Source organism: Ovis canadensis, chromosome 21 (genome assembly GCF_042477335.2).
Source record: "Ovis canadensis isolate MfBH-ARS-UI-01 breed Bighorn chromosome 21, ARS-UI_OviCan_v2, whole genome shotgun sequence".
NCBI classification, from domain to species: domain Eukaryota; kingdom Metazoa; phylum Chordata; class Mammalia; order Artiodactyla; family Bovidae; genus Ovis; species Ovis canadensis.
Genome location: NC_091265.1, coordinates 42,101,268 through 42,119,771, shown reverse-complemented (window position 1 = coordinate 42,119,771; position 18,504 = coordinate 42,101,268). Strand labels below are relative to the sequence as shown.

At 45.3% G+C, this 18,504-nt stretch overlaps 1 protein-coding gene across 8 annotated transcripts; it reads left to right on the top strand.

Annotated features, from left to right (window-relative positions):
* Positions 1-779: 779 nt before the first annotated feature.
* Positions 780-17,606, top strand: LOC138426486 (L-lactate dehydrogenase A chain). 8 transcript variants are annotated; one of them, XM_069565054.1, is made up of 10 exons: positions 8,712-8,815; positions 8,930-9,129; positions 9,383-9,436; positions 10,425-10,574; positions 12,052-12,169; positions 13,122-13,295; positions 13,959-14,132; positions 14,728-14,845; positions 16,126-16,249; positions 16,828-17,606. In XM_069565054.1, exons 4-10 carry the CDS (start codon positions 10,449-10,451, stop codon positions 16,990-16,992), a joined length of 999 nt encoding a protein of 332 aa, XP_069421155.1. In that variant the 5' UTR covers positions 8,712-8,815; positions 8,930-9,129; positions 9,383-9,436; positions 10,425-10,448; the 3' UTR covers positions 16,993-17,606. The 8 variants fall into 8 exon arrangements, with proteins under 8 accessions (XP_069421158.1, XP_069421159.1, XP_069421153.1 ...); XM_069565059.1 differs by having other exon boundaries at positions 8,717-8,815; positions 9,040-9,129; XM_069565052.1 differs by lacking the exons at positions 8,712-8,815; positions 8,930-9,129; positions 9,383-9,436 and adding exons at positions 7,390-7,473; positions 8,046-8,144.
* Positions 17,607-18,504: the final 898 nt, after the last annotated feature.

Here is an 18,504-nt window from a genome sequence, read left to right as displayed (position 1 = left end):
ATGGATAAACACCCACCTGGTTAAGATCCTGCCGGGTCCTCAAATGTCTCAGAGGTCATTTATCGGGTGGGGGTAGCAAGGATCTGGGATTATTGCCTAATCCATTGCAAACTGTCTCCAGTCCCACCACCACCACCCCCTCTGCCAGGGAGAACAAAGTCTAAAGCCAGCTAGCACACTGTAAAATTGTCAGCTTTCACCCATTACCCTAAAGAAGGTTTCCCACCAGAAGCCCCACACTCTGCCCTGAGAAATCAATGGGAGGGGGAGGATGGATTCCAGTGAACAGCCTTCCCAGCCTGCCCCGTTCCAGGACTTTTCTCAGAAAACTCCCAATGGGTCTGAAGTCTTCCAGGGAAACTCAGCTGGGGTTCCTCCCTAGGCTGTTTCTAAGTTCCAGGAATGACAGCAGGGTGTGACGGGCCCGCAGCAACAGTCAGCCCCACCGGGGTCTGCAAGGGAGCCCTCCATGGGTGTTGGCTCTGGATCATCGCCCAAGGCAGGAAACAGGGGCCTCTGGTTGCCATGGAGATCTTGGCACAGCCTGTGCCCATCTGTGGCTGACAGGCAGCCTCCCTTAAGAAATGAGGAGGAGAAATTTGGTTGCTTGAGAACCAGCTCAGCTGAGGCTGCCGCTGAGGGAGCTGCAGAGGAGGCTGAGGCTGGGAGCGCTAAGAGAACCGTGCTCCACTGAGATGGCCTCCTGCCAATCCTCTGACTTTAATGGCCGGGGTGTGGCCTCCCGCAGAGTGAGGTCTCTCTGTCAAGCTGCCAATCCCAAGCCAGGGCTGTTGGAAGAGGCTCTGGTACAGTGGAAAAACCCCAGAAGTCGAGCTGGGAGTGGAGCCACACCCACAGTGCTGGGAAAGAGCCCAGGCTGGTGGAGAAGGCTGTGGTGTCTGGTGCAGTGGAGAGAGCGCTAGACTGGTTGGGAGGTTCCTGTTTCTTAGTCAACACCCTGAAACACTAAGGTAGGGTCAAGAGCATGTCACTGCCCTCCCCTTCTCCCAGCCCTACTTCCCCAACACGTAATGATGGCTTGCCTGTAAGCCGATCCTATTGAGAGTGTAAGCAAAGAGTGTGTGCGTGTGAGGGGCTGGCCTCCCTCTGATTCAGGGGGTAAAGGAGGGCCAAGGCTGTGAGGGCCTCTCCTAAGCTTTCATCCCTTCTGTGGCTAAAACTGGTAGATGAGCTCAGTTAACATGTCCTTTAAGATACCTGACGCTGCAAGTGTGTTTGTGTAAAGGGCACGGCTTGACCCTACACACACGTGGACTGTGCAAGGCTAATGGAGCCCCAGGAAGAGGGAGGCTTTATTAGAAAGGGCCCTGAAGCAGCCCTGGGGGCAGGTGAGCCATCTGGACCTTCTGGCAGCCCTGGATGAGGATTTATCACAGTCACCCCTTGATATTCAGGGAACAAAGGGTCAACTGCTCTCCAGTCCATGAGCCACTCCAGGAAAGACTGAGGCACAGAGTAGTGGAGGAGAAGGAAGATTAGGGCAGGAGTTTGAAATCCACCTGCCTGCCTTCCATCTATGAGGCCTGAAGTGGTTACACTTTTGAGGCTGGGCAGTGTCACCAGTAAGAGAGAGGTAAAAATTCTTGTTCTGCTTTCCTCTCTTGGTTGAGGTGAAAACCTTGAGAGAATGGATACGAAAGCCTGCTCCCTTCCCACAAGCTACACAGAAAAGAAGGACCCAACGAGCTTTATCCAGCTGCAGGGAGGCCTTCTCCACATCTGGACTCATTGTGGCCTCTGGTCCCTCCTGGGTTTCAAAGGAGCTCTCTTCTGTTCTTCTTAACACAAGTATGTGTGTTAGTCACTCAATTATGTCCGACTCTTTGCAACCCCACGGACTGGAGCCTGCCAGGCTCCTCTGTCCATGGGATTCTCCAGGCAAGAACACTGGGGTGGGTAGCTATTTCCTTCTTCAGGGGAATCTTCCTGACCCAGGGATCAAACCTGGGTCTCCTGCATTGCAGGTGGATTCTTTACCATCTGAGCCTTCAACACAAACCCAGGCTCCCTTCTTGTACCCTTGAAAAATGAGGTGGGTCTACCTTTTCAGCTCAGGGTCCTCTGAGCAGGCTCAAATGACAGGGCAGAGGGGCTCCTTCTCCAGCAGACCCTGCTTTGTGAGGTGTAGCTAGATGAGTGCCTAAGCAAAATCCTAGGACCGAAATTTCAGTGAAGGTGCTCTGCAGTCAGCAGCTGCACAGACAAGAAGACCTCCATGCATTTCCCACACCCTGCCCCAGGAAATTACCAATAAACTTCCCTGGCTGTATTCCGATTTACAATTGGCTTGATCCTCTTGGAATTTTAGAGGAAATTGTTCTTCTTCTTTGAGGTAGGCTTTGGAATGTAATTCTCCATTTGGTAAGGTTTAAAGGTTTGAAACATCTATTCAGGAATCAAAGAGAGATGGGCTCCTGTTATCAGTGATTCACTTTCGAAGCCCCGTGAGACTGTTTTTATTAACAAATCCAGTACCCACCAGAGCCTTAGGAATGTTGGACCCTATTTTGGAACTATTATGGGGACAAGAGAGTGCCAGGCATGGATTTCCTGTTACCACAAGTGGAGCCAGGAGCCTTGAATGTCTGCCTCTAGTCCCAGAGCAGCCCCAATCACTTTCCAAAATAGGAGGTGGCCTTGTTATTGAGTCCTGAACAAAACTGGAAAAATGAAGGTGTGTGTGGAGGCTCAATTCCCTAGCTCTGAGCCTCCCTGGATGTTTGAACTGAAGGAGACAGACCCTCTTCTGCTTACAGTCAGGGATGCTGGGACTACGGAGAGAATCTGATTGCCACGATATCTTCGTGAAAAGCTGGAGTGAGAACCCCAGGTCATTGTTGCCTTTCTATCAGGCTACTCACTCATCTTTGCTAAGCCATGATTGTCACTGTCCTTGCCACCCAACCTGTCAGAGGGAAAGGCTATCAAAGGTCCCCACAGTTCTCATCTGCTGTGATTAGATAAGGGGCACATTCCGTTACAATGAGAATTGTCTGGCTTGGAGAGGTCCTGGGACTCCCTCTGCAGCACCGAGTTCTGAAGGTCTCAGTTTGGAAGCCACTTACATTCTGGTGACAGTCTTTGCCTTGGAATCTGTCAATGGGATGGAAGACTTGAGGCCTAACTCCCTGCCTCTTCCTACTGTCCATGGGGTTCACCAGGCAAGAGGATGCAAAGGTTAAATAGCACCATCAACTCAACTGACATGAATTTGAACAAACTCTAGGAGATAGTGGAGAACAGAGGAACCTGGTGTGCTACAGTCCGTGGGGTTGAACAACAACAACAAATCCCTGCCAGGGGAGTATGAAGATGAAAGGGCGCAGGTCTAATCTCTTTCCTGGGGTAGAAAGTGGCTAGAAGGGTAATGCTTTAGTCTGTTCAGGCTGCTATAACAAAAGACCATAGACTGAATGGCTTATAAACAACAAACATTTCTCACGGTTCTGGAGGCTTGGAAGTTTAAGAGCAAGGTACTGGAAAGTTTCTAGGGAGGGTCTGTTTTCTAGTTTATAGTGGCAATCTTTTCGCTGTGTCTTCACATGGCAGAAGGGACAAGGAATCTCTCTAAGGTCTCCTTTATAAGGGCACTAACTCCATTCATGAAGTCTCTACCTGCATGACCTAATCAACTCCTAACAGCCCCACTTCTAAATACTAGTATCTTGGGAATTAGCTTTCAACATATGGCTTTTGGGGAGACACAGACGTTTTGTATACAGCAAAGGGAATTGGGAGTTTCTGAGGGGCTTCTGTTAGGGGGTCAAATGAGGAATGAACTCTGGAGGGAATGACAGTCTAATTCAAAAAGAGAAACAGAGGCAGCATCCAGTGCCTGAGGGTGAGGCCAGCTTGAAGGAGGGGAGAAGGAGTTGGGGGTAGGGAGCCATCAGTGTTCCAGAAGAGATGGCACCCAGGAGAACTTGAGGACTCAGGGCAGAGTCTTCAGCTGCCACTCCCATCATGAGAGAAGTAGACGGGGTTGGGAGGATGACATAAAGTGGTCTCCCACTTCATGAGCAGGGAGGCACCTGCTCTCTTCCCAGAGAGAGGAGCTTCCGCTGTGGCCCATATACAGCAGGCCCTGGCCTGTCAGGGATGGAGACCGATAAGGCAATCTGCATCTTGGATCCTGCAACTCTGGAAACTCAGCTTTGTAGCCATGGAAAAGGTGGGGAAAAAAAAAAGTCAGGCCGTCAGTGAGTCTTCAGAGGGGCTGTGGGGGCACGCATGGTGTGTCAGAGAAGCGGACATTTCGTCTAGAGCTGGTTGGAGCTGCGTATGTCCTATACTTTCTGTTGGGTACATGCCACATGGTCCTTACTCAGCCCTCAACCATCACCTCTCAACCATCTTGCTTTCACCCCATCTCTCCCATTCCCCCCAAACTTCAGTGACTTCCAGTGACCCCCAAAAACCAAAAAAGCAAACTGCCAAATCTTTTAGCCTGACGTTAAAAGCTAAAGATTCACCAGATGTACCTTGAATTTCCTGACTCCAGGCATTTGTTTTCCGCTTTCTCAACACCTGATCTTCATCGATTCAAGTCTCTATCTCTTTCTCTCTCTTTTTTTAAGGCTGAGTTCAGATCCTACCTCTTCCAGAAAGCCCTCACAGGTATCCCTGGCCAAAGGACCCATCTCTCATCTGAATGCTAGAGCATTACTTTCTACCTCTTTTGTGTCAATGCTACATTTTATCTTGCACTTTAATTACTGAGAGGGATGCTGTTGGTTTTCTCCATTAAATTTGTGGAGAAGCCTTCTAAATTTGTCTTATTCATTTTTGTATCCCCAGCACCTATAATGATACTCTTTACATAGCAGGCATGTAATTTGAAATATATTTATTAAACAAAATGTTGGTGATATGGAGATAGATGAGTGAGAAAGTTTCTGCCCATTAGGAGCTTACAGTCTAATCCGAGAAAGAGATGCACAGCAATAAGAATTTAATATAAAGCCAAAGGAACAGCACTTGACCTGTGGAGGTATGGGGTTAGGGTGGGCAGGGATGGTGGCAAGAGGAATCATGCAGGTTGAAGGAAATGCCTAGGTGGAAGTGAGTGGCATATTTGGTGAATGTGGTAAGTACTCTTGGGAATGGCATGCAGGAAAATAGGAGATAAGGCCAGAGTGGGGATGTGGGCTTTGGATCATAGAAAGTCTACTGAGCCTTTTCAAAGAATTTGGATTTTATTCGGGAGGCCATTGACTGAGGGGCCACTGAATGTTCTTGAGGAGGAAGATAATATATACTTACTGGATGAAGGAATGATATGTTTTGGGTAGACACCATTCTCTGGCCAAGGTCACTGTAGGAAAATCTTAGGCTGGATGCGGAACAGCACCCATTCTCTACTCAACAGCCAGCCTGTCCCCTGATCACATCACCTCTTTGTGAGATTTTCCCTTTTAAAGAACCTGCCCCCGCCTTCCCCAAAAAACCACTTTGTCAGGGTGAAAAGTCTTTTCTGCCTTCTGAAGCAGTTTCCTGCCCCACCCTCAGCTTTGACTTTAGTACAGAAGTTCTTGTGTTTGGATTGCATTAGTCAGGATTCTGTATTACTCAAGGTTCTCCAAAGAAAGAGAACATTTATATACAAAATGAGATGCATTATGAAGAATTGGCTTATGCGATTATGGAGGCTGCGAAGTCCCACGATCTGCTGTCGACAAGCTGGAGGTCCAGGAAAGCAGGTGGTGTGCATTCCAGCCCCAGCCAAAGGCCTGAGAAACCGGAGTGTCAGCGGTGTAAGTTCCATGAGGATCAGAGACCCATGTCTCGGCTCAAGCAGATGGGCAGAGACACCCACTGACGCCCACTGCCTCTCATTGGAAACTGAACTTTCTGAACCTGGGACTGGCTTGGGACCCCTACATAATTTCTGGGCCTTTGTGGAATTGGTCGGGGGTGAGGGGTAGGAACTCCAATACTTTGGCCACCTCATGCCAACAGTTGACTCATTGGAAAGGACTCTGATGCTGGGAGGGATTGGGGGCAGGAGAAGGGGACGACCGAGGATGAGATGGCTGGATGGCATCACTGACTCGATGGACGTGAGTCTGAGTGAACTCCGGGAGTTGGTGATGGACAGGGAGGCCTGGCGTGCTGCGATTCATGGGGTCACAAAGAGTCGGACACGACTGAGCGACTGAACTGAACTGAACTGAGAGGTAGGAGGGGGACAACATTCTATAGAGGAAAAACTCCTAGTTTGGAGTCCTCAGCCTGGATTAAAAAGTACCAGCTGAAATCAATGATTAGCTGTAGAACTTCAGCAAAACCAGTAATCTCTTTGTGCCTCAGTTTTCTCAACTGAAAAATGGGGATAATTATGCCTATTCCAAAGAATTAAAGTGAAGATGAGGATGGGGAATGTCTAGCTTGCTGCCTGACACACAGGAGGTGCTGAGTAAACAGTACTTGTTTGATTCATATTTGTAGAGTAAAATAGAAGCTCCAGTTCTACATAAACAGAGGGAAGCTGTGCTTGGAATGAACTGTTGTTAGGTGCCTTAGAGAACTGCAAACTCTCTGCCTAGATTATCTTCAGAGGTGGTCCCAAAGCCCAGCTGTTGAAGGTTCCTACCTGTCTCCCCAGCCTAACCTCTGCTCTCCCGGCTCTGCCCTCCTCCTACTGACAGCTGTGGTTGCACTGATAGGAAGGCAGGGGCCCAGCCCTGGCTGAATGAGGCCGCTGTTGCAAAGGTTGATGAACCACAGACACTGCTGCAATTCACCCTGCTCTGAGGAACCCTGGAGAACCTGCGGCTGGCCCTCAGTCCCTCCCAGCTATGTGTTTGGGGAGACAGACTAGATTTCTGAGCCTCCTGGAGTGGTGGGAAAACTGTTTTTTGTTGTTTAGGTGCTAAGTCAACTCTGACTCTTACAACCCCATATATTGTAGCTGGCCAGGCTCCTCTGTCCATGGGATTTCCCAGGCAAGACTACTGGAGTGGGTTGCCATTACCTTCTCCAGGGAATCTTCCTGACCGAAGGATCAAATTTGCATCTCCTGCACTGGCAGGTGTATTCTTTACCACTAAGCCACCTAGGAAGCCCGGGAAAACTGCTAGGATGTGCTAGAAAGCTGCCCTGTTTTCTGGAGCTGAGGTTAGAGTTTTCCCTTCAAAACCAAGGAACTCACCAGTAGGGATATTTTTCACAGCTGGCGGCTATTAATCGGTGCACCAGGTGCATGGAGGAAGTGGATTCACCTATACCCTTAAAACATTCATGGGCAGGTAGGACAGCTGAGTCGCACGCACACTTCTACTGCAAAGTGGTTGGCAGGATGTACAGACTGGTGTGGTGCAAGCATACAGGAGGAGGATACCAACTCTGCGGGTGTGTGGGGTTGGGGGGAGAGGGGAGGGTGAGAAGATGCGTACAGTTGAAAGAGACAGCGGAGGAAGGCCGGGCAGGAACCAGGGTGAGCCAAGGCTGGAGGTAAAAGATCATATGTTAAAAACATAAAACCTAGGCTGCTCTGGGGCGTGGCTGGGACACAGGAGCTTGACCGGTAGGGCAGCAGGGAGTGCAATCAAGAGGCTGAGGTTTTACTTTGAGTTGTGAGACTTGCAAGTTCCAGCCGTAGGGGGACAGGCAGGGTCACGTTTTGGAAATCACACGACTTGGGTTAAGTAGACTGACGCTGTGCTAAGAATTTTCTTTTTTTCAACAAATATTCTGTCGAGTGTCGGTTACGTGCTAGAAGTTGGGCAGTGGGGAACAGCGGCAAAAATTCAGGTTGAGCCTTCCTTGAAAGTAACTTCCAGATTTTACCGAAGAGGAAATGGAGGGTCGGCTTGATCCCGGCTTACGGCTCCGTGTTTTGTGCCAGAGATAGCATGCCTCTGCACAGTCCTTCTGAAGTCTAGGCGCACGTGGGTCGGCCCGCCTGCGGGTCCTCCGCCTGCGCGCGCCGCCGGGGCATCTTCACCGCCCCGCCCGGCGCACACGTGGGTTTTCGCACGTCCGCCCGGTTCCCCCTTGACGTCAGCCTCGCGGTTCCATTTAAGGCCCCTCCCGCGCCCCACTCCGAGTACCGGAGCCGCTGCAGCCAAGTCCGGGTCCCACGCCGCGCGCCTCCGACGCCCGCCGCCCGACGGCCACTCCCGGTACGTTCCGGCCCGGTGCTGTCTGCCCGAGGGCAAGGGCGATCGCTTTAGGCTTCACTGGCCCAGGCGCTGCCCATGGGGGTGGGGTCCCCGCTCTTGGGAGGTGTAGGCGCTGCTTCCAAAGGGCATAGTCCTAAGACCTGGGCGGTGGCCCCACCCTACCAAATGGTCTCGGGGGGCGGCCGAACGTTGCTGCTGCTCTAAGCGGGCACAATGGCCTCCGGACGGGCTGGGAAACCAAGGAGGTGGTCGCACCTAACCTGGGGTCGAAGGTCCGGGTAGATGCAGACGGAATAGGAGACGACTGGTTGGGGAGGGGGGATGGGGGGTGCAGTACACCTCCGGGCTTGAAATGAGCAAGCCGCACGGAGCTCGAAGTCAGGTTGCCAGAGTCCACGGAACCGAAAAAGCTTCAGCAGTCTGGGGCAGGTTCCCGGAAGCTGGAAAGCCGCTGGGTGCGCTCGGATCGCATTTTAATCCTGGCACTCTCGAGAGGTGGGCTCCTTGGGGCAGCCGCTGCCTGCAGATGAGAGGGAGCTCTTGGCGCAAGTTACTTTTGTTAAGCAGCTGCCGCTGTGTCCGTCGCTGAACTAGACGTGGTGCATGCAAATACGAAGGAGAAAGGGTACCAGCTCTCCCGGCTCTCGGTAGAATCAAAGGAGGATCATCTGGTACTTTCATCTCCTTTTAACAAACGGGGAACCCAAGGCCAATTAGGGCATCTCTAAGGTCACAGTGAGTGCCTGCCAGAGTTGGGGGGAGGTAGACAGACCCTCTTTCTCCAGGTCTCCGCTCCCATCCGTATCCCCACACTGAAGGGAGCGCTGGAGCCCAGAGCTTCGGTTTTGGTGAAACGAGGAGATGTCTGCAGAAAGCACTCCCTTCCCCCTGCCAGGCTGAAGAAACCTTTCAGGGCTGTCTAGAAATAGCAGTGATTTGTCAGGAGAGACTCGATTCCAGCTTGGTGACTCTGGGCTGCCTGCCTGTAAGTCCTCTCAGATATTTTTGCCCTTTGGAGCAGTGTCAAGATTAGACGTAGTGCTTTCGGGATGCAATCTATGAAAATCTCTCCAGTGAACGCAGAACCACCCCTACCCCACCCTACCCCCCACCATCCACCCCCACCTCCCCGGCTCTGGAAATCGAGGCTTCCACCAAGAGGAACTTTATTGATGAACTTTAGGGGTCTCTGCAGCTACTGCTACATTCCCTGTAGTAACAAAATTTCCTCATACCAGGCCTCACGCCTTTGCAACAAAGATCACGGCAGAAGCCACGCGAGGTGCCTCCACGTGAGTTGGCTAACACCCCCTGGTGCCTGGTATCAAGATTAAAACTCTGGTTCTGGCAGCGCGCCAGGCCGGGGAGGCAGCCAGCCGGGCTTCATGAACAAGTGTGCTTCAGAGCACGAGTTCAGTCTGAAAAAGTCTTGATTCCGAGCTCATTCAGACCCACAGAGCAGTAGACTTCCTCCTCATCAGGTCCGCTTACGGGTGGGGCTCCGCAAGCCAGCGCCGGGCTGTCGGGGATAGAGCTCACCTCTCAATAGCCAGCGGCGCCGAGGCACACGACTCTTGCCTCCCCCCAGCGCTGTGAACTGCGCTTGCGCACAAGATGAGCAGCGCGGTGTGTGGGCGGGGGAAGGGCGGCCGCTAATCTTCCGGGTCTGGGCGGGGCGTAAACTCCGCGGGCCCCTGGCCACTGGCTGGCCACTGCTGCTTCGGGGGCGGGGGTTGGGGACTGGGAGGCGAAAACTAGAGCTGCGCATGAGCACAGCTCCCACGGGTTCTGGCTAGTGCTGTGAAGACGGTTAGAGCCGCTTTACGCACGTATCTGTGGTCCTTGCAGGGCTTGGCAAGAGTCCTGGGGATTGGAGTAGAGCTGTACCTGTGGTCCTTAAGGGCTTGGCAGGAGCCCTGGTGACTGCCGAAGTGTTGGGCCGGCAGCTTATAGTTATCTTGTTTGAAGAAAGGCTAGCTCCGCTTGGAGTTAATAAGTCAAGATGAGTGAGCCTTCAGGAGGCTATACTTATACCCAAACTTCAATATTATTTTTCCACGCCAAGGTGAGGAACTTTACACCAAGACCCTAGTCAGACCAGAGCCCAGCATTAGGCCTTTCAGTTCTTGTTTGCCTGTTGGTAGGTTTCTTCCCTTCTCCCCTCTTTTAGTCATTTCTTGTGATTTTTAGGGGCAGGTATCCCAAAAGAAAGCAAAAGAATCTTCTTCAGAACAGTTTTCGGAAGGATCCAAGTGACAGTGCATGTTTTTTCCCCTATAGGTTCCTTTAGGTTCTAAGTCCAAGATGGCAACTCTCAAGGATCAACTGATTCAGAATCTTCTTAAGGAAGAACATGTCCCCCAGAATAAGATTACAGTTGTTGGGGTTGGTGCTGTTGGCATGGCCTGTGCCATCAGTATCTTAATGAAGGTAAGTGAGAGCCTTTCACTTTGCAAGTCCCTAAAGATACCTTGACTCAACCCATCTACCATTTGCTCTCTAAGAATTGCATTATCACATTGTATATACAAATATATAAGCTCATGCACTCATTGAAAGAACTTTATGTGAAACAAACTTTTTAAAACCTGATGCTATACCAAACGGGTTATCTAAACTACAAAAAGTTTCTAAGTTGGAGACCCAGTTCCTTAAATTCGCTGTGCTTTATTAACCTCGTTAGTTGCCTACAAAGAAAAAGTAGAGTCTATGCCTTTAAGCAAGCTAAAATTATTTAAAAGTAATTTTTGAATTGAAATTGACACATATACATGGTAAAATTAAACTGAATGTGGGAACTCTTTTGCCCATAGTAATCCCCTCTGCCCCGCTCCTTGGATAGCAGTTTTGGTATCAATAGTGGAGTTAACATTTAATTAGAAAAAATTTGTGAATGAATAAAAAACACTTTTTATAGCATTCAAGCCTGGTTTGTATTAAAAAGAAATTGAGAGAGCTTACAATATTAAAATATTTTTAAGTTCAGATTTGGAGTTACTAATAGGAAAGTGAAGTGATGAATTCTGGATTCCGCACAAAAAGGACTGAAATGAGAAGGGACTGAAGGTGAAAATGAGCTCTGCAAAGGTCTTGTAACCACACAGGTTGCTCTGTGTGTTCTTAAAAGAGGCCACATGTTATTCAAAGTCTTTATTCCTTCCCCACTGGATCAGACATTGATGCCATTTATTTCTCCCAAACCAGTGAACCACCTGTGGTCATTTTCTGTGATGCCCCCTAACTCAGGTATGGCTAAGAGTAACTGGCAGACCACTTATTACACTGTAAATGATTAGGGGTAGATGTGCACCTCAGCTCTTATAATCTCTTTGGTTATGATAGTCCACATTCCATTTGTATTAAAGCTATTATTGGTACTCCTGAGATGCACCTATGAACTTCTATAGGTTCACCTGAAAGGATATTTTTCACTAACATTTGTAATGCACAAATCTGTCTATAAGTAAAACTTTATGTTGGTTAACATATGGAAAACATGTAACCAGGGAATGATCTAGAATACCACTTTTTAGGCTTAATACTAGTTGGTATCATCTATTTAATGACTAACAACCTAAAATCAATGTGTAAAACTGAATTTGAGAGACTAAATCGAGCAGTTGTACATAACTGGGTGGTACTCCCTGCAAATTCAGTGTTCTGCTTCTGTGCAATGGTGGTGGAGCTCTTGCCGAGGGTGCTCCAATGAGAGAGGAGGTCAGTTCTTTTTCCTATGTATATGTCATCTGTGAGTGAGCTTTTAATGAGAGCCTACCTCTACTTTGAGGTACGTACTGATAATAAAGTAGCAGAATTCTCCTATACCAAAAAAATGGAAATTTTGCATGCTTGTCTAAAAATTTGGAAATGGCTATTTTCCATTGAACTAAAATTTTATGTCTTTCAGGACTTGGCAGATGAAATTGCTCTTGTTGATGTCATGGAAGATAAACTGAAGGGAGAGATGATGGATCTCCAACATGGCAGCCTTTTCCTTAGAACACCAAAAATTGTCTCTGGCAAAGGTTGATTTTGGCAAATTTATATTAGATTCTGTGTTAGGCTTAATTCTTAATCAGGCTTGAAAATCCTATCAGTTCTTCAAAGATTTCTTCTTTATACAGGATAAGAGAACCTTTTGAACAATTTTGCATTGTTATCTATAGATATCAATGTTTGAATTTCCAAAAGTGTTTTAAAATGAAAATCCAGTTTGTCCATGATGTGGAAAACATCTGAATTATAATATAAAACTAGCAAAGCTTCTTAGGTTCATAGTGTACTGCATTGCTTCAAATATTTAAATACACTTACTTCCATTACTTCCTTTCATACACTAACATAAGGTAGAGACTAGGGTAAATGAGCCTGGTCAGCAGATACTCTCGGCTTGACCCTGTCACACTTTACAAGCACCAGCCAGGAAACAGACTTGGGCCAAAATAGTCTGTTTTAACACTTGAAAATCATTGACCATTTATCTGATAGATTATTCGTTTCGTTGTCTTCAACCCAGGATTAACCATACTGTGCCACAGGATATATAGAAGTTAGACGTGCTTGATAAGTGTGAAATTGCCTCTGCTTAAAAAAAAAAAAAACCCATCCCTGAGCCGATATGACCAAATTAAGTAGAAACAGGAGTGTGGAAAAGTGTGAACATTAAGCTCAGGTGGCAAAAAATTTGGGTGTGTCTCATTTGATATGAGTGTAAAATAAATGTGATTCAGCTCCCCCCAGTCATAGTTATATAAAGCCACAACATAATTACATAATACAAGGGAGGTGTCGATGTAGTCTTCTTCCATGTAAGTGGCCACAGTGATAAAACTCCAAAAGTAAAGGAGGAGTCTGGGCATATATATGCCGCATACACAAAACACTGATAAAACTGTCCATTTAAAAAGTTAATGGAACAAATTTTTGCTGGAGTTTTCTTAAAAGCCTTAATCTAGTCATTGTTTCTCTTTTGTCTAGACTATAATGTAACAGCAAACTCCAGGCTGGTTATCATCACAGCTGGGGCACGTCAGCAAGAGGGAGAGAGCCGTCTGAATTTGGTCCAGCGTAACGTGAACATCTTTAAATTCATCATTCCTAATATTGTAAAATACAGCCCAAATTGCAAGTTGCTTGTTGTTTCCAATCCAGGTGAGACTTTTAATGGCATAAAAATAGATGAGCTAGAGTAAAACCTGATAGTATGTATCATAATCTATATATATTTCTCATATTTTTCATTTTCCTCCTGAGAGTGAATTTGTGCTTTTGTAAAATAGTTAAATTTAAAACATCAAGGGGAAACAAAGTCTTTAATGTAGTTGGCACTTCAAAATTTGTAACTTGCCTAGGAAGATTTTGGATAAGGAATAATTATGAATAATGTGTTATTGATGCACAAGTTATTTTCATTAAACTATACTTCTTGAATTCCTAATATATTTGTTATACACAATATAGAGGCTTAAAAAATTAACAGAAATATTGATTGGTCATGATAAATACCAAGATCTATACAGAGCCATGAATCTTGAGTAGTCAGCCATTAGCTCATGATTCACATAGTGAAAATGTTAGTCTCTCAATGGTGTCCACCTCTTTGTGACCCCATGGACTAGGGCCTGCCAGGTTCCTCTGTCCATGGAATTCTGCAGGTGAAAATACTGGAGCGGGTAGCCATTCTATTTTCCAGGGGATCTTCCCAACCCAGGGATCAAACCCGGGTCTCCTGCATTGCGGGCAGATTCTTTACCTTCTGAGCCACCAGGTAAGCCCAATTCACATAATACCTCTGTCTAAATATTTTCTCCACAGTCGATATTTTGACCTATGTGGCTTGGAAGATAAGCGGCTTTCCCAAAAACCGTGTTATTGGAAGTGGTTGCAATCTGGATTCAGCTCGGTTCCGTTATCTCATGGGGGAGAGGCTGGGAGTTCACCCATTAAGCTGCCATGGGTGGATCCTTGGAGAGCATGGTGACTCTAGTGGTAAGTGTGACTTCTTTTATTGTTTGCAAAAAGATTGTGTAAAAAAATTAACCAGAATATCGTTACTGAATCAGAGTCTAAATCAGATATCCATTAGGGTAGATGGTTTCCAGAAATCTTATTTCTTGGTGTAATTATATGCTAGAATTGTTAAGATTTTAGCCATTTTTGTGTGACATATTTTGGTATAAGGGATGAGGAATGAAATTTATTACAATGAACATATTAATATCACAGCTGTTTATAGGCAAACTGCTGATCCAAATGGAGTGTATGAGAAAAAATCCATTATCACAGTTGAAAGATGTTATAATTTGTGCAGAGTTCTTGGTTCCTTATGGCAAGAAAATTCCTCTTATCTCATAATATCCCGTCTCAATATTTCCCATTAGGAAAAAGCAGATTAGTATACAGTGAAAAATCTTAGCTTTACATAAATTAATCAGTAAAAACGAAGAGTATTGGTAGTCTTGACCACCTACCAAAAGGGGATAATCTTCCTCAAATAAGAAAGCAGTTTTTGGAGAATGGGTCAGAATTACTGGTCAGCTAGGTAGTGCTGGGGAGTAAATATATTCTGTACTATTTTGTTTAGTGCCTGTATGGAGTGGAGTGAATGTTGCTGGTGTCTCCCTGAAGAATTTACACCCTGAATTAGGCACTGATGCAGATAAGGAACAGTGGAAAGCAGTTCACAAACAAGTGGTTGACAGGTAATAGATCTCATAGTTTATAACACAGAAGGTTAAAATTTATTATTTTTATTTAAGAAATTAAAAGTTTTGGAAATCCCCTGGTTGTCTAGTGGTTAGGACTTGAGGTTTCACTGCTGAGCTTGTGAGTTCATCCCTGGTTGAGGAACTGAGATCTGGCAAGCCCCACACGTGGCCAGAAACATAAAAGATTAAAATTTAATAACTTTTGCATTTGGTAACTGTCAGAAAACTTGTTTTCTAAAGCTTGTTAAAACTCGTACTATAAAACAGGTAAAGGTATTAGATATTGCAGGCATGTATTAATGTTACAGTCTACTTTTATTTGCCATAATTCTCAATTTATAGTATGATAACTCTTCTGTGTTTGTAAACGAAGATATAAAACAAGTCTACCTGATTTAAGATTCAGTCTTTACTTCAAAAGCATGTATCATTGATTTAGTTAGGAATAAGAATTTTTTAATCTAAGATCTTATAATCATGAATAGAAACACAACTAGCTGCTGGTTTACTCATATGATTATAAAGTTTTAAGCAAGATACAAATTCATCATGGTACAAAAAATAATTAACTGTTACAAATTGTTCAAATAGGGAAACTTGCAGCTTACTAGCATTATTTACTTTAAATAAGGTAGCCATGTGTAGACCTCAGGTCTATGGAATTGAAGAATGAATCATGATTGGTCTCAGCAAGGCCCTCTGATTTGTATTTGTTAAAACCTGTGAACCCATCATCCAACCCAAGAAATGTTGACAGTTGCTGTTAACTAACTGTAGTGTTTGTTGAATTGGAATTATTAGTCTGCTGGTGCTTGGAAATGAGTGGATTCTGTGCTCTTCCCACTTACCCCTCTACCCCTAACCCCCCACCCCCACATACACACTCTTGAGATAATCCCACGTCAAGCATGCAATATGTAATCTTCTTGAGTCTGCTTTAAAATTTAGTATTGCATGTACAAGAATCATCTATTTTGTTGCCTGAGCCATAGTTGTTTGTTTTGACAGCTATGTATAATTTATCCATCCTCCTGTTGAAGAGCACTGGGGTTGTTGCCAGGTTCTTGCTATTACCAACAGTACTATTGCGAACATCCCCATACATAATATCCTGGCATACATGTGCAAGGGTTACACTTAGGTACATAATGCAAGTTTATTATTTATATAGTATTACTTATTATATCAGTGATTTCTTATAAAGCATGTGTTGAGTGAAAGCTTCTTCTTTGTTCCTCCTGCCCTACTTTTTCCTGTCCTTCGCTATCCTACAGTGCTTATGAGGTGATCAAACTGAAAGGCTACACATCCTGGGCCATTGGACTGTCAGTGGCCGATTTGGCAGAAAGTATAATGAAGAATCTTAGGCGGGTGCATCCGATTTCCACCATGATTAAGGTAGGTCTATGTAGTAAAATGTACTTGAATGCCATTATTTCCTGTTTTGTTTTGTTTTTTAAACTCATTTCAGAAAGCAGTTAGATTAAGGTAAGTCCTCAATCATTGATTTGAGTGAAATAAATTAGTGCACCTGCAGCTTTCTTTTTTGAAAAGACCTGGTTGAGCTTTAGGATTAATGTCTACTAGTATTCTGGTTATTAGCACATAGCTACTTCCTGTTGACTGAAAAACTTGATTCAATTTTGTTGAGATGAGCGGAAGACTATAAAACACAAATTTTTCTCCTTTGGGAAAAAATAGAAATCACACTCAAAGTTACTAAAGTGTCTGACAATAAAAATTGGAAAGTATGAGGGATAATAGCAGTAATGTAGATTTTCTTTTAGAATGGAAGTCTTGCTGCTATTTTAATGACTTCCTTTTACACTGTTCATTACATCCTAAGTGAAAATCTAGGAAGAGATTTTACTTGCCAAGTTGTATTAAGTAAGCTTCATGATTGTAGAGAATAGAAAGTCTTGGGAGATCCCAGAATGCATAGAAAAAACATAAAATATTTTTCATTTTATCCTCAGGGTCTCTATGGAATAAAAGAGGATGTCTTCCTTAGTGTTCCTTGCATCTTGGGACAGAATGGAATCTCAGACGTTGTGAAAGTGACTCTGACTCATGAGGAAGAGGCCTGTTTGAAGAAGAGTGCAGATACACTTTGGGGGATCCAGAAAGAACTGCAGTTTTAAAGTCTTCTAATGTTGTCACTTCACTGTCGAGGCTACACAGGATTTTAGTTGGAGGTTGTAACTCATATTGTCCTTTATATCTGATCTGTGATTAAAACAGTAATGTTAAGACAGCCTAGGAAAAAATCAATTTCCTAATGTTAGAAATAGGAATGGTTCATAAAACCCTGCTGGATGGCAAGGAATGCTTCATGAAACCTTGCAGCTGTATCCTGATGCTGCATGGCACTTACCTTGTGTGGTCCTAAATTGATTTATCAAATAATTCAACTTCCTCAAGAGGTTCCACTGCCCATGTTGCAGATGCTGCAGTTGCCCTTCAAACCAGATGTGTGTTTACTGTGTAACATAACCTCTGGTTCCTTTAGCCAAGGTGCCTAGTCCAACTTTTTTCCCTCCAGTTGATCACATCCTGGGATCCAATGTACAAATCCAGTATTGCATGCCATGTGCATAACTGTTCTAAAGAATCTTATGTACTGTATGTATCAGAATAGTGTACATTGCCTTGTAATGTAAAAAGGAAAAATTACATAAATAAGGCAGCCAACTAAGTTACACCAACTAAAACAATAAATAAAGCTTGAACAGTGACTACTCTGTTAAGATACAAAGTCATAAAGCTGTTATTTGTTCATTACATAAATGGGAGCCACTGGGTTATTGGCCTGCACAACAATGATTTTTTTTAAGGGGTACTGTTTACTAATGACCAGACTTAATTAATTAACATATTAAGGGTGTGATTAGATTGGCTAGACTTGTTACCATTTCCATTGTAATCATACTATACTAAGCCCTTAAATATTATGAGATAATTTGATTATGGTGCTAATCATAACTGATACTCTACAATTCACATACGTTCAGTTCACTTCAGTTGCCCAGTCGTGTCTGACTCTTTGCGACCCCATGAATCACAGCACCCCAGGCCTCCCTGTCCATCACCAACTCCCGAAGTTCACTCAGAGTCATGTCCATCGAGTCGGTGATGCCATCCAGCCATCTCATCCTATAGTCCCCTTCTCCTCCTGCCCCCAATCCCTCCCAGCATCAGGGTCTTTTCCAATGAGTCAACTCTTCGCATGAGGTGGCCAAAGTATTGGAGTATCAGCTTCAGCATCAGTCCTTCCAATGAACACCCAGGACAGATCTCTTCTAGGATGGACTGGTTGCATCTCCTTGCAGTCCAAGGGACTCTCAAGAGTCTTCTCCAACACCACACTTCAAAAGCATCAATTCTTCAGCACTCAGCCTTCTTCACAGTCCAATTCTCATATCCATACATGACTACTGGAAAAACCATAGCCTTGACTAGACGGACCTTTGTCGGCAAAGGAATATCTCTGCTTTTCAATATGCTATCTAGGTTGGTCATAACTTTCCTTCCAAGGAGTAAGTGTCTTTTAATTTCATGGCTGCAGTCACCATCTGTAGCGATTTTGGAGCCCCCCCCCAAAAAAAATAAAGTCTGATACTGTTTCCAGTTTCCCCATCTATTTCTCATGAAAT

Excerpts from the sequence above, each read along its gene's own strand:
- LOC138426486 (XM_069565052.1), top strand. The coding sequence starts at position 7,408 with ATGCGTACAGTTGAAAGAGACAGCGGAGGAAGGCCGGGCAGGAACCAG. Across the intron at positions 8,145-10,424 it reads CCGCCCGACGGCCACTCCCG|GTTCCTTTAGGTTCTAAGTC; the intron begins GTACGTTCCGGC and ends TTTCCCCTATAG. Across the intron at positions 13,296-13,958 it reads GCTTGTTGTTTCCAATCCAG|TCGATATTTTGACCTATGTG; the intron begins GTGAGACTTTTA and ends TTTTCTCCACAG.